Source organism: Clinocottus analis, unplaced genomic scaffold, assembly GCF_023055335.1.
Source record: "Clinocottus analis isolate CAN_PGR_092001 unplaced genomic scaffold, fCliAna1.0.p SCAF_8, whole genome shotgun sequence".
NCBI classification, from domain to species: Eukaryota; Metazoa; Chordata; class Actinopteri; order Perciformes; family Cottidae; genus Clinocottus; species Clinocottus analis.
Genome location: NW_027176240.1, coordinates 19,540,951 through 19,561,635, shown reverse-complemented (window position 1 = coordinate 19,561,635; position 20,685 = coordinate 19,540,951). Strand labels below are relative to the sequence as shown.

General features: G+C 39.7%; 2 protein-coding genes across 6 annotated transcripts in view; both read right to left on the bottom strand.

Annotated features, from left to right (window-relative positions):
- Positions 1-7,539, bottom strand: part of pcgf6 (polycomb group ring finger 6) — an 8,204-nt gene extending 665 nt beyond the window's left edge. The window contains exons 1-11 of one of the 4 annotated variants that reach the window (XM_068568057.1): positions 7,472-7,539; positions 7,045-7,152; positions 6,674-6,773; positions 6,009-6,105; positions 5,657-5,712; positions 5,494-5,553; positions 3,582-3,699; positions 2,303-2,330; positions 1,917-2,015; positions 301-387; positions 1-179 (exon numbers count right to left, since the gene is read on the bottom strand). The exon at positions 1-179 is cut by the window's left edge and continues 665 nt beyond it. In XM_068568057.1, coding sequence (XP_068424158.1) covers positions 129-179; positions 301-387; positions 1,917-2,015; positions 2,303-2,330; positions 3,582-3,699; positions 5,494-5,553; positions 5,657-5,712; positions 6,009-6,105; positions 6,674-6,773; positions 7,045-7,131 — 783 coding nt within the window. In that variant the 5' untranslated portion in view covers positions 7,132-7,152; positions 7,472-7,539 and the 3' untranslated portion in view covers positions 1-128. The other 3 variants (XM_068568056.1, XM_068568059.1, XM_068568058.1) reach the window with 3 other exon arrangements.
- Positions 7,540-9,201: 1,662 nt separating this feature from the next.
- LOC137780046 (RING finger protein 122-like) lies at positions 9,202-20,370 on the bottom strand. 2 transcript variants are annotated; one of them, XM_068568369.1, is made up of 6 exons: positions 19,412-20,370; positions 15,730-15,886; positions 13,777-13,819; positions 13,619-13,660; positions 12,508-12,590; positions 9,202-11,884 (listed from the first exon to the last, which is right to left on the bottom strand). In XM_068568369.1, exons 1-6 carry the CDS (start codon positions 19,434-19,436, stop codon positions 11,764-11,766), a joined length of 471 nt encoding a protein of 156 aa, XP_068424470.1. In that variant the 5' UTR covers positions 19,437-20,370; the 3' UTR covers positions 9,202-11,763. The 2 variants fall into 2 exon arrangements, with proteins under 2 accessions (XP_068424470.1, XP_068424471.1); XM_068568370.1 differs by having other exon boundaries at positions 19,845-20,370.
- Between the last annotated feature and the right edge of the window lie 315 nt (positions 20,371-20,685).

Below are 20,685 nucleotides of genomic sequence, written 5' to 3'. Positions count from 1 at the left end.
TGACAAGACGTCCCGGGCAGCTGTGGAGCACCTCTAATGCCGACGTGGAAACCTCCCTCCACATTATGACGAGAGCCTGATGAAGAGAAAACAAAACCCAAAAGGGTTCTGTTCACCCCTCTTGATTCTTAGGACTGGGAGGGCAGGACCAGGCCAAAATGCAGCACCAACAGACCGTCCTGGAGCAGAAGGGACACAACACCAAAAGTATCACTGAAAAGTATTCCCCTCCCTTCACCATAATTCCCATTGTTATAGTTGCGGTTTAGTTTCCGATCGTGTGTTTTTGGAGGGGCTTACTTGTAGTGCATCTTCGCCCACAGAGTTCTGTATGTCTTTGAGCGACTGGAAGTGATCCAGCAGATGGTCTCCACAAACCACATCCACCTGCAGGACACAGAGAAACACTTTTTAGTGATTATGCCATATCAAATTATGAGTGCCTAAACCCATCCCCCCTCCCCCCCCCCCCCCCTCCCCCAACCCCCTCCACACACACACAAAAAAAACATACCGCTCAGAAACACTGAACAGACAAGAAGATGCCCTGGATATTTGTGATACACTGGAAGGAGAAGATGGGTGAGACTGGGCCAACGAGTCAGTTCCGAGGAAAAAAAAGCTGTTTTAACAATATAATAATTTAGGAGCAGTTATACAACTGTTGGGACCTCTGCTACAATGAACGGTGACCTCTCGTTGGCCTTTCTCTGCCCTCTCTGGGTTCATCCAGATAGGCCGGGAAATCAATGTAAGCTGCTAATCCTTATCCACGTGTTCCTAAATACCAAACACACAGTCAACTGAACCCACTTTAATGTTTCTGTTCGTCACTGAGGAGGAGGAAGAGGAGGAGGAGACTTCTGTTTGTAGCGCTCAAATTTTACAACCGTGAGGCTTCTCTGAGACAGACGCGTGGCATCGCTTCACTAATTATGCGATTATAATCAGATTAACGCGTGTGCTTAACGAGTGTCTGTTCTCCTTTAGATGCAGGCACCCTGGCGAGTTTTGACCGAGCATTTGACCTTCTATTTAGGTATTCTGCTTGTGCTCTGCAGGTGTTTCGTCTCCCGAGTGTGCGCATGTACCTTTTTAGTTTCCCCGCACATGTTTCCATTTCTTGGACATACTGCCGACGTTGACATGATTCTCAATCAAGGGCTTGTAAATCTCTCTCACCAGTGAAGAAAAAACTGAGGAAACCTCAGGCGTAAGAAAATGTCTTCAATGCCACGCTGTCCTGTTGCCTTTGTCTCCTTTAAGACACTTAAGTGACGCGGATCTACTTAACGTGCGTTTGACACAAGTCTGTGCTTGTAACCGTTCGCAGAGACATTAGTGTATAGTGGTGCTCATACACTTCAAACTTAAATCATCCAATAAAAAGTTTATTTTGCAACGTTCTCGGGCCCGTCCAGCTGTTCAATCGTGTGATCCAATTGCCACTTGTCTGTAGAGTTGATTGGCACCAATACCAGGAAATACAGCTGTCATATCTGATATTTCATCACACTGCTGGTGTGTGGACTTGCATAGACAACAGACACTTATGTTTTAATATGCATTGCATGTAGCTGGTGTGTGCTGGAAAGTGAATTACAATGTTATCGTGACATGTTCAAATGTAATCTTGTAAAATGTAGTTTAGAAAGTAAAAAAAATGAAATAATTTTTTCGTCCAATTGTTCAAATCCCTGTTGATTTTTTTCAGTTATTGACAGGCCTATATTGACAAGTACATTTCAGCTATCGAGGAAGAAAAACCTGAAAAAGCTAAATGTCAAGCCCTGTAAAAAAGCACACAGTGCCAGCTTCCGTTGATGTACCGCTTCCAAAGTAAGACCGTCAGGATCAAGCCAGCTGGCGGCCCTCTCCGTTTGTGAACTCGCCGGCTATGAGCCTGGCAGACTCACCTGGCAGGTGGCGCTCAGCTCCATCTTCCTCCTGATGAAAAGCTCCACGTGGCGAACAGTGGCCTCGCCTGACACGCGAACGTATCGCCTTTCTAATGGCTGGACAGGGGGACAGGACGGTCAGCGTGGATCGTGCCAATTTGAAGTTCTTCAGAAGAATGTAATTGATTTTAAAACTATAGAAGTGTGAATAATACAAATGATTGGGGTATATCCAACAGGACCCGCCATTATGGGACAGCTAGGTCAAGGATGTCCTGATGGTTGAGCAGGTCTCAGAGCAGCCTATAGTGCCACCGTTATCACGTTACCATCCATCTTGTTTTTATAGTTTATGTTACAGTGCCCAGTTTCAATGCAATAATATGCATGATTAAAGTTCTTACCTTGTAGTTATTGATGCCCTCCTCAGCCCTGAAAAACAAAACGGAAGTCAACATACAGTGAGAACAACGTTTTGGTACAAAGCAAGTATTCAATTAAAGACAATGGGACCATCTAGTGGCATGTCCATGTAACAGCAGGGTAATCTAATTCCTGCTACAAACTGGGTTCCACTTTTTACTCAAAGGAGAAGAAATACCAAAAGAGTCATATTTATGTCTCCAAGCCAAAAGCAACATCTCTATCCTTTGACCGGAAACTTGTTACTTATTTATCATTGATGACAATAAGAGACAAGAGAGCAGCAGTGGTTCTCTATTTGTTAATAAGAGAATTTATACCTGAAACACAAGGCCAATTAACGGCAGTGAACGACCAGGTTTGTGTTTCACCCTTGCTGTAATAGTACTGCTATTTCATACTGAACTTGGGAGTTTGCATTTTCCATGTGGGACATAAAGAACACAACTAGGCTATTTTCACAAAAGACTGCAAATGCCCATATGTGATTTAAAAAACTTTCACTTTCATCCGTTTGAAGCTACACGCTGCAGGGTTTCTTGTGTTTCCCATGCCTTCCCTTTGGCTGCAGAGTCAACGCTATTGTGATTAGTTACACCTGCTACGATAAAGTCCAATGTCTGCTGTGGAAATGCCTATTGGTCAGACTGGTTGTGAGAACACTGTTACTAGCAAAAAGACTTAAAATATAGACTTCAAGAACCTGTTCACATGCAGAGAAATAAGAAAAGAACAAAGACATCCATCAATCCATATTTATTAGAGCCGGGTAAGTTAACACATTAATATTGCGTTACTTTTCAATTAAAAGGCGTTAATTATTTGATCATGCGTTAACTGCATTTTTTTATTTAAAAAAAAAAGAAGAAAAAAAGGGGCTTTTACTCTGAAGGCGATAATTTACTTCCGCCCTTATATTTATGCACACCTGCATAAATCTCCTTCAAAGTAAAAGCAGTGTCATTGTATTGCATTTATGGCGTGCATTTTATTTATTTATTTATATGTTTTCATTTTTGATTGGCCTCACGCGGGCCGGACTGGGAGAGCCGTAAGACGTCCAGGTCTGAACTACGCCGTCTGGGAGCGATTTGAAGTGCAGCACCTATGTGCGGCAGTTATAAGACCCTCACAATGCAAAAAAATAAATAAAAATGCAGTTAACGTATGATCAAAAAATGAACGCCTTAAAAGGATTGCTGAGTTAACACGTTATTAACATATCTCGCGACTGATGCTAAAGTAACATTAGATCCTTACCCAACGAAATCCAGCAAAAGAGATACATCCAGCTCTGGAGGAATGGTGAACATAGACTGGGGAATGTTTTCCTTCTTCTGCCTCTTTGTCACCACTGGGCCTGGAGGGGAGACCACCGCTGCAGAGCAGGAGAGAGAAAACACAGGGTGGTTTACTTTAACGGCAAAGTAGCAGCGTCAACCAACAGCATAGAGCAATGTGTGTGTGTTCGTGATTAACCCCACTTGTTTGCCCTCTTTACTAGAGAATCCATTTTTCAGTGATGCTCTAAATGGTATGACAGGAATCACTTCATGCAATATTACGTTCCCCTTTGTGGAAGTCTGAAAATACAGTCCAAGGCTACAACTGAAACATCAAATCATCTCTGATGTGCTTAGAAATGAGTAGCAACCTCATACCATGTGACGGGGCTTGACACAAATTGGTCAACTGTTTTCCAGGAGTGATATTCATTCAGCATGAATATCACCTCATTTGTGCGTGCATAAGCATGACCATGTGCTAAATAAATTTAAATCTTTGGGCCCCCAGTGTTGGACCCCCAATTCAAAGTAAAAGTAAACATAGCACAGACTTATGTATATATGCACTGAAGCAAGTTGTTAGTAAGTACAGGAGACATAACACCACAATATGTATGTGTTTCCTGGATGCATCTAAAAGGTTTTGATGAAATTATTTATTCTAAATTGTTTGTCAAATTCCAGGAGGGAGGTGTCCTTCCATATTTCATTAGAATTGTGCGCTTTTGGTATTCAGCAAGATAGGGTAAGAGCGTATCCACACCATTACTAGTGACCAATGCCGTCCGACAAGGTGGAATACTGTCACCTGCTCTTTTTTATTTATATATGGATGACCTATCTAAAAGCTTAAGCGTGTAAGACATCGGGGGAAAGTCTTATTAATCAGATCTACGCTGACGACTAAGTGGTCCTGTGTCCATACAGAACTGGTTTAGAGCAATTGCTCAGACTGCTCAAGGTATGGTGTACACTATGATATAAAATTCAACTCTAAAAAGAGTGTCATCATGATAGCTAAAACCAAAAAAGATCAGAAGCTACACTTTCCTTCTTATTTAATGAGAGACCAGAAACTTAATGTGGTGGACAGGGTTAGATATTTGGGTCACGTCATCAGGAAAGACCTAAGTCATGATGATTTTGTGCAGGGATGCAAACTTTATTCACAAGCCAATATGCTGGCACGAGTGTACAGAAGAGAATAAAACTGCTCTTTTTAAAGCTTACTGTACTCTTCTTTAAACAGCCCACATGTGGTGTAGTAGAAGTAAAGCAAAAAATGAAAAAGATTCAGTTGGCATTTAATAATTCTTTCAGAATTTTGCTCAAGCTTCCCAGATGGACAAGTGCAAGTCATATGTTTGTGACTCGTAATGTTCCCACTTTCCATGCTGGGTTGAGGAATTTTATGTACAGACTTAAATGTAGTTAAATGACTCCGAAAATGTAATTGTAAAAGTCTTAACTGAGCCAACACAGAGTGATACCAGGTATTCTTCTTGTTTCTGGAAACATTTGAACAAGTGTCAGTATGTTTTTTAACAACGAGTGACTTTGTAACTGCAATGATTTACCTGTGTCCTTGTATTCTTTTTTCTGTATTGTTGGTATTTTTATTGTTGGTATTTATATTTGTTGCTATATGGACTCATGAGTCTTGTTACTTCCTGACAAGATATACAACCACAGAGTGTTAAATATGATGTGATAGCTTCTCTGCAGTGTGTAAACCAACATTGCAAATCATTTAACAAATACTTCAATACGTTTTTAACGCAGAAAGACAGTGAAAAAGTGTGTTACATGACACAAAACCGAGTAACACAAGCGCTCATCCAACGTTGCTTCGCTTATCTAAACGTTGAGTAGTGAACTGATTTTACCTGTCTTTGGCACGGCCAGCCCTCTCCCTTTGTAGAAGTTACACATTTGCACTCTTTCAGCTGTTGCACAAAACAAAAAATGATGAGTGTAAATTGGAAATTCCAAAAGTGAAAATGACAAAATGTACCCCGAACTCCATCTGACTTTTTATACTCTACTTACACTCCTCCAGGAAGGGAACCATTTTGTAAACAATATCCTGCAGCTGTCTGTCAGGTCTGCAGGAAAGAGTTTGAAGCTTAACACTGATTGTTTTGTCACCCGTTGACAATCCTACAATCTATACAATTGCAGAATTCATCATGTGAAAGGCCTAGAATCTTAACAATAAGCTAACTTGACATACAAGAAAACCAATTGATTCAAATTCCCAGACTAATGATCTGGCAGTTTCCTCAAACTAAATACTTTCCCCCTCTAAATAACTTTTTTTTAAAATTTTGGTTGACGACCATCTATTAATTATAGTTAGGGGATCCACATCAGTCAATACATTGAGATTTAACAGACCTACCTGATGTTGTAAAGGGGTTGTGTCTGGTGGACAACAATGCTACAGGTGGGACACCTGTTGCTGTGGAAAAAGTGCTTCACGATGCAGCTTTTGCAAACTGGTAAAAGAACAAACACACTGCAATGTTAGAAACAGTCAGGACCGTATGTGTGATGCATAGACAAACTAATATGGACTTTAAGGCTGTAAACAGATTAATATTTCAGAACAAATTACTTATTTTTTCAAACAGTTTGAGTGAGAATCCTTCAATTCAAACATGTTTGGTAAAATATTGTTATAGTATGCTTGAGATATTTAGTGAGTAGTATGTTTTGTCAACTTGGAAAACAATGGAGACATTGTCATTCTCTTGTCACTGCACATCCCGATAAAGACATCAGGGAGAAATAAATATTGGCTGATAAACTGCACGGGTTATCTTTGTGTATGGTGTTATTTATACAATGATGTCTCATGTGTCAGATTAAATGTGTGTATAGGCTTTGCTGCATACTGTAAAACCACTGCGTCCTTTGGAGGGATCTTTTTTTTGCAGGTCAATCCCCTTTATTGTACCCAACAAAGTTTGACTCCCACAGAAGAAACCCAAGCAATCGATATGCACTTGTGGGGAACTCCTTGTTGTCTTCTGATAACTCTGACAGCCAACGATGGGAACTCACATGTGTGCAGGCACTCCGTGATGGTGGTGGCGTCGATGAAGAAGCCACAGCAAAGGGCACAGCGAATATACGGATAGAATTGATTGAGGGGGAGCTTGGGCTGCGGGAAAGAAAAGTAACTTACCGTTAAAAGTATACAGCTTTTAAAAGAAAGGAAATGCAGCCATATTTGCGACCCACGAAGCATCATCGGCTTCAAGGACTCACTAGTTTCTGAAGAAATACAACGTGTGAGTTAGCTTACTGCACGACAGATATAACAAATTGTCAGTTGTCAGAAAGGCAAGGAAATAAAAAACAGTCAAGAGACTTTTTAGTAGAATGAACAGTCAGTGTGAGTAACATTTAAACACAACGGTAAGTAAATTTACCTCTTCCTCTGAATCGCTGTCTGATATGTTCGTTGACCTTTCATGATTCCTGCGACCGTATAACGATAGATATAGAGGAGGCGACATTCCCAACAGCCGCCAACGACACTGCAACAGACGTCCCTTTTTCTCTTTCAGTCTCAGGAGAAAATGAAAAGGTTTATTTTAAATTACAACGTGTCTCCTAAACGTCGACGGTAGTTGCAATCGTCAGTGAGGTTAGCTATGCTTGGCTAGCAGGCTAACAAACGTATACAATATGTGCTTACAGATTGAAGTTACTTAGCTAGCTTAGTTGCTAATGAGACCTCAGTTGATTGGTCAAACGCTACGGTGCGTGCTATTACAGCAGCAACAACAAAATTAACACGAATTTAAGGACTTCCTAACTTTATCTAAGTTACTTTGTTGCCTTTTTCGCACTCACGTTAACAACTCAATTTCCCTCGCGCGTGTTCCGCAAGCGGCAATAACAACACGTTTTCCGGTTTGAATCCTTCAGAATAAATGTGATCTGACCAAAAAAGCAATGTTCCGCCAAATTCCAAACAGAATTAACAAACATTTTCCGTCTAAATGCTACTCCTTGACATGTACTTGATTCTCGCAATGTTATTGAATCTGTAGCTATGCAGAAAAACAACACAAGTCCTCAACGCCTTCAAAAACAAAATTTCACAACATATAAGAATACCCTCATATGTGGACTCCATTAAACAGAAGTGTGTGAATTAAAAAATGGTGGAACTGAACTGGAATTAAACATGCAGAATGAATTACAAGAAAGCCCATTCGATTACTTTCATAATAATTCAAAACACGACTGGCTAATCAAGAACATTTATTTTGAAGATACAATTACGTATTTTCCGGTGATTTCAATACAGGAGGAAGAACTGTCTAAACAAATAAAACAGGAATAACAATAATTTCAATTATACAAATCATTAATTACGAAAAATAAAAAATAAAATAAATATAAAATAAATAAGTGTAAAAATAAAACGATAGTATAAAAATTAAAACGGAAGCAGCGTCTGCTCTGATGTTGCCAGCAGGGGGCGCTCGAAGCACATCATTACGGTCTATGCAAGCTTTACAAAATAGGTTCGTTCGAGTTGAGCCGGTTATGCGCAGAATCAGAGGCGATTATTGTCTTGATGTAGTTGCCCAACATAATGACATTTAAAAAAAAGTAAAAAAGAAAATATATCAAATCATTTCCATTTTTTAGCATTTAACAATTTAACACAATAATAATGTGGAACATGTTTATAAATACAAGATAACAAACATATTCATATGTACACACATATATATATATATATATATATATACACACACACATATATATATATATATATATATATATATATATATATATATATATATATATATATATGTATGTATGTATGTATGTATGTATGTATGTATGTATGTATGTATGTATATATATATATATATATATATAGATATATATATAGATATAGATATAGATATATATAGATATAGATATAGTTTTCAACAAAGTGTTCAACAACTTAAAAAAACATAATCCCACTAAATCTAAGCATTAGAGTTTCAAAACCCTCTTTCTTTCTCTGGTAACAGTACAAGAAGAGTCCCAGTGAATATAGTGTTAATTGTTGCAGTGACATGCCCCACAGAGTAAGAAGATCCCCTAATACAAAACTCCAGCGACATGTCGAAGCAGCACAGACATTCTTTCAGGACACAATTTACATCCTGTTGCTTATGTGAGATGGGAAACCCTCCACCATATCAGGGTTTATTGTGGATTTCATGATTCAGCTTCTGAAACTTATTCTCCTAGATATTGCAGGTGATTGGCTCCAAAAAGTACATTTGCTGCTGCGTTTATTGACCATGAAATCTGCAGTTGAAATCGTCTGTAACCAAATGCATGGGTTGCAATGTAGGTGCTGTAAGTTGATATGGTTGATCTGGTTTATTGTTATGAGAATGACCATATATTTCATGTTTGAGGCTACATTTTGTTAATTTACATCAGATAGATGAATGGAATTTTCATTTTGAACAAACCTCTACCCTAATATTAGTCGGGGGAAACCACCTCCACCAAATGTGTTTGAATGCATTATGATGGACCGACAAGAATAATGAAGACACTCCAAATGACAGCTTTACAAACTACTTTTTATTGTGAAGTCTTCATGTGGCTAATGTGTAATTTGTGATATTTGGCCATGTAAATTAAATTGACTCGACTTGTAATTCTAAGAGGTTTGGTGAGAGATGTTTGCTGTGGTGGATCAGTCATCTTCATTCACGATAATATACTCTGCATGCTCACAACATTCCCTCCACTAGGTTTAATCAGGCAGTTTATGTGCAGAAATGCTCACTCATTATTGGGACTCCTTGTGGGTAAATATTTACTTTTTAAAAGACTTCTTTGTGCGTACTGGTTTTTATCTGCCAACTAATATCTTTGTGAATACAGAACTCACCACATTTACAGTGCATTGTTTTGGGGGGACTGAAACGAGTTTCCGCCTCTTAATCGTCTCGGCAAGTCTTGTGGTTAGTCAATGTCAATAATGGAAGATCAGCACCCTCAAAAAACTTTCATGACTGTGCAAATACCCCTATGTCATGACTGAGGACTGGCAGGGGATTTCCAGACATCTGCTCACCGCATAATAGCTTTATATTGACTGTATGTGTGTGGTGCACATTTTCTGCAGTCATGTGCATCTCCATACCTGCATGTTAACTTTGTGTTTACTCCTTGTGGTGACAACATGAAGAACCCCACCGTAGATTAGGTAAGGGTTCTCCACACTTCATTTTGTTGTTCTTTTGGAAAGCCCCATTGATAATTAGGTTGGATGAATTGGGAATACGGCTCTGCGGCCGAGTGTCTTGTGCAGCATTACGAGTAATTTACAAGAAAGGGAGAATAAATCCGCCTCATGAAACAACTTGATCTCTGGTCTTCGAACGACATGACTTTGTTGCGTCGTCTCAAGTATTCCTCTGCTTCCCCTCAAAACCTCTACTAGATATATCATCAGGAATAATTTATTGTCACATATGGGTCCAAGGATCCAGTCTCTGGTAAAACATAATTTAGGACGGTGGATCATTTAAGCAGTGGCACCTTATTGGTAAAAAAAACAACTTCCATCACATATACACACACGGGAAGTAAGATGGATCAAAACCACCTAAAACAAAGGTAGGGCACCAACAGCACAATATCATGACCTTTCCATATATATTACAACAACAGCTTACAAATAAACATTATTAAGTCTTGACATGTAGCAAAACTAGTAAAAAAGACTTGGATCCAAATGACCATATCAAAACACTGGTTACAATATATATATATTTTTTCTAACTTCAGAAAATGGAAAAGCATTTTACAATTTACACAGTACTCATAATAGTATATTACACAGTACATACAGATTTGGATGGCGTGTATGATGCACCTCACTCCGACAGGAAACCAGCTCAAACATGCTCTCCATATCAGTGCAGTGTATCTACTTATATTATTATAATACAGAGCTCACCTGTCCCACCGGCAACAATGACATTCAGCTATTTGACAAATGAATGTGTTTAGCATCACTGACACACAATACCTTTTTAATGAAAGCCAGTTATGATGGAAAACTGTTCCTCAGAAATAACTTAAAAATCATGTATGTATATGTTGTATAGTTTCTATTTCTATATACCATTTGACGCAACTGTCTTGCCATTTAGGGCTTTGCTACCATATATTGAAATTTACCTTTTTTGTTGGTGTATTTGTTGAAATTCTCATGACATCCCGACAGCGATCAATACATTTAAATGCTCTGACAAAGTATTTTTACTATAAGGAATCGACTATTCAAGTGTTCCCATGGCTAATTTCCACACATGTAAGTCAATGGGATCTAAAGTTAGTCTTTTTGGGCCCCAATGGCATCACTTAAATACTAAGAAGTTGAAATTCCACCGTTTGGCCAATATTTAAAAAAATGGCTTCAAAGCCGCTGTCTTCCTGGAGGCTTGGCTCGACAGCTGTGAGTGCTCACAACGGCCATGTTCATGTGATTGTGATCATTTTGGGGCAGTGGCTTTGACGGGAGGCCTGACTTTCTCTCTAGATTTAGCAACTTCAATGGCTAGCACTATTATGTTATTGGAGAGGAGTTGGCAATACTGGGCTTTGTTTTTTTATTTTTATAGTTGGCTCTTTTTAAAAATCAAATCCAGCTAACTCATGCTCATTCCTCCAATGATACCTACCCAAACTTTAAGTGGAGCCAGACACTCAGGGCTATTGACCACAATTCTTCAGCCATTAGTTCCTGCATAACAGATTTATAATGAGGAGTAAACTGGGATTAAATACACACATGTATCCTCACCGTTGTGTGCCAATGCTGACGGGTGTAGTCTATCATCTATCAGCTGCTCCAAGGCACTTAGCTTTAGTATCCGGCTATGTGCTGAAAATAGCAGCATTTAGGCTGGGTAGTTAGCCATAATATACCAACTCCCTATTTAATTTACCAGGTATAGGCTCTTTGGCTCTGCACTTACGGTTTAACACAACAATCATATTTTCTACTTCCAGAGTAGCCTTGCCTGCATTACTAAAACTACAAACTGTTGGGCGGTGAGACAGGGTCTATAGTGACAGGTATAAGGTAAGATATTGCTGTTCCCATTTCAGACCTCCAGGAGACTCTGGGGCTGCTCAGGTGCTGGAGGCGGGTCAGGCTGAAGGCGGCAAATGGGCTTGTTACACATGGGACAGACACTGCGGATCTCCAACCACTTCATCAGACACCTGGGAAAATAGACGGAGAGACACATTAGCACGTTTTGTCAAAGTACCTAAATAAAATATCAAATTGCGTAAAGTTACATAGGTGAACTCTGGACAAGAAAAAAGAGTTCAAACAGCTTCACTGTGAGGTGTAAAAAAGGACTGGAAAGACAGCCATCCAAGGATATATACACAGTTTTAAGGCACTGGTGATGTAGGTAGAAGTATCAGTCAGAGAGACAAGTTAAGTCAATATCAAGCGCTCTAGCTCAAACATCGTCATTCTCTGCAGGGCATCCTAAAAAAAGTAATTCCTTCGAAACCGGCTAGTCCAGATTTTTTAAGTCTCTTCCACAATGTTAAGAAAACCAAGGCTAGAAAAATGTGTTGTTTTTGTAACGCGAGGCCATGGACATTTGTAGATAGATACAATTGCTGCTCCGAAAGTGCTATTCCACACACATTGTTGAAATAACTGAAACAGAAGTCAAATTGGCATCAGTCAGTACGTTTCGCTGCACCAATTTGTGAAACAGCCAACAACAAATGCTTCAAGTATTGTATCATTTCACTGTAACTTTGCAGAATGACAAATACAGAGACATCGAAGTCTGATTATCACCAAGCAAGGTTGGAGGACTTACTTCTTGTGAAAAGCATGGGAGCACGGGCACACGCCAAGCTCGTCCCTGCTGCGAAACTCCTCTAAGCACACCGCACATGTTTGCTGAACAAGGGAAAAAAAAGTTTCAAAAATAATTTTATAATCGACACGTGACCTGTGTTCAGTTCATACAAAGTATCCAGAATATACAGTATTTAAAAAGTCAGAAAGATAATGCATCTATTCCGCAGCTATACTGTGAAGTTTTTTTGCCAAAATAATCACCAATAACATTTGTCATGACTGCACTGCTATAATATTACTGCCATAACCCCTTATTCATGTTAATATTGTACATTATGTACTACAAAATACTTTTTTTGTCTTTTTGCATGCAAGATATAAACATTAAATATATTTACTATCTCGGTAACGAGAGGAAATGTACACCAAGCTAGCCTTCAACCCTCCAATTTAAAGTGTGCTGCAAGCTGTGACGAGCACTTAATTCTGTTGTGTGAATTTTTCTCTGACGACACCACTGTCTAATATCAGGTTAATATGCTATAGACTCATTTAACATATACTTTTTCAAAACTTGACAAGATAAACATTTTATTTTCATTCTATTTCCTGTTCAAGTGGTTATTAACACAGAATTCCAACAGGAAGTAAACTTATAATGAAGCTGTTACCCTCAGAACAAAATGGTAATTAAATAATAGACAATGTAGCTCAATACAGCTGTAAATGTGTTGCAAAAAAAAGTGTAACCATCGCTTTTCCCCTGCCTACATTACAAACACACTTACAGCATGTTTTCCACATTCATTCCATCCCATTAGATAGTTGCATTGAGCTCAATGACTCCCAAATTATTATTATTATTATTAGTAGGAGTAGTAGTAGTTTGCAATCGGGACAGCCAGAATAATTGTAACGTGACTGCAACAGTGTACTAGGGATTATAGAAACTGGCTAAACAAACATTTTTCAGAAAATTACAAATAATATAGATCATTACAGTAGTAAGTTTGTTGCTGAAAATTGTAGCAGTAGCATAATTTTCCTGCATTTGAAACACACATTCCGTCCCATTAGTCAGTCAGCATTGAGCTCATTGATTCCTATTCACTCTATATTCAACTTACGCCAATTAGACTCAGCTTCTTCCCCGCTCCTTTCAAAACAACCTGTTGAGGAGAATTGAGTTGTGACGTAGTTCAACAGAGAAACACTAGCAAATGAACATAGTCTGAGCTACAATTTGACACTAGTCAAACTGGATACAGTAGTAAGAACACATTACCTCGTTGTAACCGTACTGTTCTCTTGCACCTTGTCGCCTGAGTCTGTGAAGCAGAAAGAACAAGAAATTCTACAAATTGTATCATGTTCCTGGTGCTCCATATCTGTCTTCTTCAGGACATGTCTTGTCATGCCATATGAATCAGCTGAGACACTGCGTCAAGCAGCCCTGGAATTCAGACAATGACCATTTCAAGTCACAGCATGTGCACCTATACGCTGAAAGAACATTTCCCTTTCTGATGAAAATGATCTTTTATTTAAGTAATCATATGTTTTTGACAGAATGAATGTGTCACCATTATCCTAGGCTCAGTGAACAATTTAAAAAATGCATTCAAGATGCAGACTATTTTCACGTAGGAAACCCTCTTGTATGTGACTTCTTTTACAGGCGGCTTCTGGCTTTGTCAATGCTAAATACATTTACATCAACTAACATAATCACAACCGTCTTTTTAATGTGTTTTGTCAGATATCTCTCTGACAGCCTAAATAATCAATAAAGATTAACTTCCTTAGTAAAAGTAAATCTTTGAGCAGATTCTTCTAGAAATCCTGGAAGTCGACACCATCCCATTCCAACCTGTCTGTAATTGTGTTAAGCAGCTTTCGCTTGAACCTTTGTCTTTGCCAAATATTAGACAATACACCATGTAACACAATGAGAGGCTTGTGCGTTCAAGTATTGAAACCCAATCTGTAACAAGTATCAAAATGTGTCAAAAAAGTATAAAGTATGAAAAAGAATGTCACCAACTGAAGTAGTTGAGGGAAACTGCCGAAGATCAGAAAATAATATCTGGTATGCATCGAAGGTTCAAGGTTACTTACTGATCTCCGACAGTCTAAGAAAGGGCTGCCGGATATTGAGAAAAAAAGGCCAAGGGCCCACAAATATTGAATGTGTAGTTTTCAGCCAGTTTTACTGCAAGATAATCTGAGTTTAATATTTTGAAACTCAAACTCAGTGCATGGCCTTTGTAAAATGTTAAAACAGGCAGAATTTGTTTTTACCCCAGCAATTTTAATAGCGAAAATTGTAAAAGGCTTGCATTCAACTAAAAACTGATTATCTCCTCCCCCCCAAGGGCTATTTGAGCTTGAATTTTACAGTCTATAATATACAGAAGACCCGTGTGAACATAGATGATAAGTTCATATGTGTGTTTGTAGTACATTAGTTTTTGATAGTACACAGAAAAATACAAATATATTTATATATACTTTTTTTAAAACTATAATAATGAATGCTGAATGAATTTAATATATAACATAGATGTATATCTATATATTATAATATATATTTATATATATATATATGTTAGGAGTATATGTGCAACGTTTAGCTTTGATTGAGTGAAGTTGAGTATTTTTATTAATTATTAATTCAGTAGGCTGTAAGGATTCCAAAACAGTGGTAACCCTGTGTAGCTTCATGCTTTCTATATGAAAAGTCATATTTTTAAAAATGAGGGTGCTCTCCTAAGTCACTCTCGAGTCCCTTCGAGTCATACTTATGGTTTACGCTAATATTTATTTTGGAACAATGTCATAAACATGGACAATGGACATTGACTTGTAAGGCCAGGATGTGTCTTTTTTTTTTTTTTTTGCTGTATCACACCAGAGGCCCTATTTGGACTGGTAGGGCTTAAGAGATCGATGAAGGGCTGAGCCCCCAAAAAAGGCTCTGGAGTTCAGAAGTTAAGATGGAACAAACACAACAGGCAGACATGGTAAAATATTGGTTTTCAAGGTTCAAACAGAGCTAATCGTACAGAATGTTCTCCCACATTTAAACACGGATATATATGTATGAGAAATATGCTAAACCCACATTCTAGATTTCTGTTCGTTTGACAGACTATTTGGTGTTAATGCAGGATGACGACTGTGACCGTGTGAATTCTGTCCCGGGAGTCATAACCCAGCCGTGTTGGTTGCGTCGTACCTGAACATGTAGCAGCAGAAGATGAGGGTGAGCATGAGGATGAAGAGGCCAATGCCCAGGATGATGATGTAGACATTGAGCGGCAGGTGGAAGAGCTCCTCAGATGTCATCTTGCAGTAGCGGTCGGAGTTCTGCAATCCAAGGTCACACAGACACCCTGGGGGGACAAGAGAGGCAAAGAAATGTATGGAAACAGAATAATAATAACATGAGAACATTTGTTTTATAGCTACACCCGCACCAGCACCGTACATCAAATGCGATGTTCTGAATGACAAAATGCAATATTTTCTCAGATTTGTAGTCTCCTCAGGGTGAAACTCTTCTGAAAATGATTCTGAACTGTCCACTGAACATGCATTCATACCAGTTCAAATATTTATGCATACTTGAAGCAACCTTCCTACACATGGCAAAGTATCATGACAATAAATACAACTACTTATCAAACTGCATCATATCAATATTATTAACATAAACTATTAGGTTGGCATGAATGCAAGTCCAAACCAACTCAACACAAAGAACAAGGCACTCACTCACAAATGTGTTGGTCATAATGCAGACACATGCATGTTTTAGAAAATGTATGAAAATGTCTGTTTTTTTTTGTTTTTTTTACATGAAAACCAACAGTAACAAGCTACAGTCAGATGTCAGGTATGCAGCCTACAGCATGTGGCATTAAAAAACTCAGCTGAAATGACAATGAAAAGAATGTATGACTTTTAACACAAAGTGCTTTACACATGGCATTTAAAGACTCACAATCTATTTGGAAGGAAATCAATGAGAGAATTAGACGCGTTGTTCATCTCTTTGAATGGTTTTATCATAAATGGCTTGGAGTAGTGTGGGTCAGCTATCATTAAAGATACTAAACTGTTTACTGTTTATTTATATTTATATTACTTGTTGTTTTTTTATTTTACTATGTATCTATCGGGTGCACTTTACCTTTTTATCTGCTACTGTAATCCTGCCATTTCCTCACTGCGGGACTAATGAAGAATTATCTTATCACTCATTGGTTTGAGGACTTGTGGCATTTTGATCATTGCCCTATTGGACTTTGGCCGTTGCCATTCTATATTTTCCAAAAAGTGTACGGAAGTGAACAGAATCAGACTGTGGAGCCGTGGCGGCGTGGTAGAGACACTGTACGGCTTAATCACAAGATTACTACGCCCTAAAACAGGGTTGGGCAAACTACAACCAGTGGAATTTTATTTTTGATTATCAATATTAAGCCTAGTGCTACAGGCAGACCTGGCAGATATACCGACATTCCAGTGACACATTGCCATAACTGTCAGCAGGCAGTACCATTACATTTTCACAACTACAACCCAAAACCTACTTAGCGGAGCTACTTAGCTGTCAGGTATAGGAACTTCAGTCAAGGTTTCACATTTATAAAATTATACCACAGAGCTGCATGCTGGGAAGTCCTGTCAAACTCCGTCGCGGAGAGTATATAAATGAGTTCAGGCTATTGGCCCGGCCCTCCACAATATTTTCTGTTCCTCATGTAGCCCCCTGGGAAAAATAATTGCCCACCCCTGCCCTAAAGCACGCCTTGTTTTTTTTTGTCTAATTCACTCTAAATGGACCATAATTTACAAAATAAAAAAGACTTGAAACCTTGCCTGGCGACAATTCTTCTCTGCATTTGACCCATCATGATTAAGAAGCAGTGGGCTGCCCAGTGAGGCGCCCGGGGAGCAGCTGGTGGTTGAGTGTTTTGCTCAGAGACACTTTGACATGTAAACTATGGAGGGACTGGGGATCAAACTGGCTACCTTGTGGTAACAGGACAGCCACTCATCCCCCTGAGCTACAGCCGCCCCAAAATTTGCAATGTATGTAGCCGCCCCAATATTTGCAATGTTTGCTTACATGGTAGGTATTCTTGACTATGCACCCAAGAGCTCAGCGAGAACGAACAGTTTTTTGCCTGTGGGGCATTGAACATGGCACTTTTCATTCTCCAGATTGCACATCAGCCTTTAACTGCAGTAGTTACCTTCTTAAGGTCAAGTGGCACATTTTCTACAGTGGTGGCGGTGACCTCCCGGTCCATATTATCCAATTGAGTTCAAGGCCAGAGGCTGCAGTCTTTGGTTGGGTTGTACATGTACAATGTGGGATTTTAGTGGGACTTTGACGGGAGATCTTGGTGAAGGAGGAATTAGCTGTAATCTTAGCATGACGTTAGTAAATCATTGATGGTGGAGCTCTAAGAGGTAGGCCACTGTGCAAATGTATGCACTGTGGATACCACTGTACCTGTACACTGTTAAACTGAAGCACTAGCTTTTTGTTCGACATGTTTTGATTGGAAAATTATAGAAACTGATTAAATCAAAACTTCCTTTGTAGGCCTTAGTTGTTTTTAGGGAATATATATATTTGAGGTCATGTCAGTGCTGAAACACAATGTGATCATGGTTCGTTATTGGTCACGCCATGACTTTGTAAACTATGTGACATTGGGCTTGGGCCGTGGTAAGCTATACATGAATCTTGTGGTAAATACTTCCAAAGCTCTTAACTTCTAGTGCTTAACTACTAGCACATTTCAAATTAGTCATACTAAATAACACAATTAAGAAATGTCTGAGCTAGTTAAGACTGACTGTGTATATCGTTTTCTAGGAGACATGCGATTTAAAATATCTCAGTTTTTACCTATTTTAAACACCATAAATATCAGCAAGCTACCTTTAGCTCCGTCAGCTAGTTGACAGTTACACCTTGCAGTTACTAGTCTTGGCAACTGTGGCTCAGTGGTAAGCAGGGTCATCCTTCAATTGGAGGATCGGCGGTTCGATCCCGGGCTCTGCTAGCCCATGTTCACGCCTACGGTGTATCAAAGGTTAATAAGACTGATGTAGCACCTTGCATGGAAGCTCCTCTCATCAGGGTGTGACTGGGTGAATAGTGTCATGTAGTGTTAAAGCGCTTTGAGTGGTCGGAAGACTAGAAAAGCGCTATACAAGTACGGGTCCATTTACTAGGTGTACATAAGTAGTAACAACAAATCTCCACGAAAAATAAATAGTAGAAACCTAGATTTAACTCCAGTTACATCTATCTACAGCTGGCCAGCGAGTGGTAGCTAGTGACACAGCCTGAGTGTCACTCACCTAACAGTTAGCAGTAGTTAGGTTTCCAACCTGTTTCAGAAACAATTTAACTAAGCAGGCAGTGGATATCAACCAATGTATAATACATTGACTGTCAATAAGGTAACTCAGTCAAATTAGGAAATGCTGGCAGGTCATAGTAAAGCTAGAGCTGGTCATCTTTCTGGTGTGTCACCAGAGGTTGTAGAAGATAAGCTGGTCATCTTCCTTGTGATACTAGTGATACTAGTACCAGGGGTAATTAGTGGCCAATGACATACTCCCTAGCTTATAACAAGATACTTGAACGTTACGTTTCTTAGAGGGGCATCATAGCCACACAGTAGTGGGAAATTCTCTGTCTCAAGGTGGCTGCGTGAAAAAGAGCATTGCTCCCTGTGTGCTGGTCTTTTATATGACTTATACCACTTGATTGGGCAATGAGTGCAAACATGGCTCCAGAGCCTGTTAGCTTCAATTTTCAATGAACACTTTTCATTATTTCGAGGCTAAGTTTGAGTTTATGGAGGAAAAAAAAACTACAGCACACTTACCGTTACACCATTGGATAGGATGCATCAAATATGCGAATGTTGGTTGACGGACCCAGGAAATATTTGGGGTTGTGACCTCCCCGATATCACACAGTCTGGTCTTCACAAAAGCTCAATCTTTGACCTATGTGTCCGGTACGTTTATAGGTCAAGACTAGCAAATCCTTAATGGTATAGCAGACGTGCAGTGAGTTCAATTCTTTTGGTCTGGAGTAAGCAGATCTGATTAGAGACTCGCAGAATCTCAAGAAGCCATTACCAAGATAACCAGCGGCTCATTCAAACCGCAGTCTGCAGTGATAAATTGGCCACTAAAGAACAACGACTAAAGCCTTGGAAATGAGCCTTTTGAAAAAAAAAAAAAGAAACACATCAATGTCACTGGCAGTATGAAAATACACTCCAAATACCATCCAGCGCTCTGGATATGTACCTTTATCCCAGCGCAGTCCCTGCTTTTCTTGTTTTGAATCCCCTTCAAAACATTGTCACGAGGCTTTTCCTCCCTTCCTTTCTCCCGTCCTTTCCTTTCCTCTTTCTCCTCTGTCCTCTCCTTTTTAGATCTCCACGTCGCGTCCCCGCTTCTCCTGCTGTAAAAACCTGCCGCGGACGATTATGGAGAGACAAAAGGAAAGGACATGGATGGGTTTCCTCGGCAGCACAGCCAGCCAGCCAGGCGCACGGCCTCAGTGTCCCTGTGGAAAGCAGCGTCTCATCTCGTCCCCTGCCTCCGCACTCTGAACAAAGGACACGGGTAGGTATATGACACAAGAAGACAATGCTGCTAATGCAAATGCAGATCTTCTCCTCTCCTGTGTTCGCGTCTTCTCATATTCACTCTCCTTCCTCGTCTCCCTACCCCACTTCTCGTCTACAGTTTGTAAACAGATCCCTGCTCATGTGATTCGCTGTCTGCATCACAGCTCTGTTTTCAACGCCCCCGTCCTTCCTTCCTCCTTCTTCCCTCACTCCTCCCTCCATACCCACCCGCCTGCCCTCCCTCTACCTCGAGCCCCTCTGGGTTTTTTCTTCCAATGGCCTCCCCCCCGCCCCCCCCCCCCATCCCTCTCCCTTCCCAGCCCTCTACTTCCTTTGCAGCTGCAAGCTATTATTGAAGTAGCTGCCGAGCAGATGGCACTCAGGCAGATGTGGAAACAGGCCATGGTGAGAGGCGATGTGATTGTCATAAGGTAGCTCGATTGATTACAGAAACATACTGAGACATTTGTCAAATTGGCTGATGCCAACTCCAGTTTAAAGAAACTCTCTCGTTG

Excerpts from the sequence above, each read along its gene's own strand:
- LOC137780046 (XM_068568369.1), bottom strand. The coding sequence starts at position 19,436 with ATGCATCCTATCCAATGGTGTAACG. Across the intron at positions 15,887-19,411 it reads TCCTATCCAATGGTGTAACG|GGTGTCTGTGTGACCTTGGA; the intron begins GTAAGTGTGCTG and ends TTGTCCCCCCAG. Across the intron at positions 12,591-13,618 it reads AGAAGCTGAGTCTAATTGGC|CAAACATGTGCGGTGTGCTT; the intron begins GTAAGTTGAATA and ends TCCCTTGTTCAG.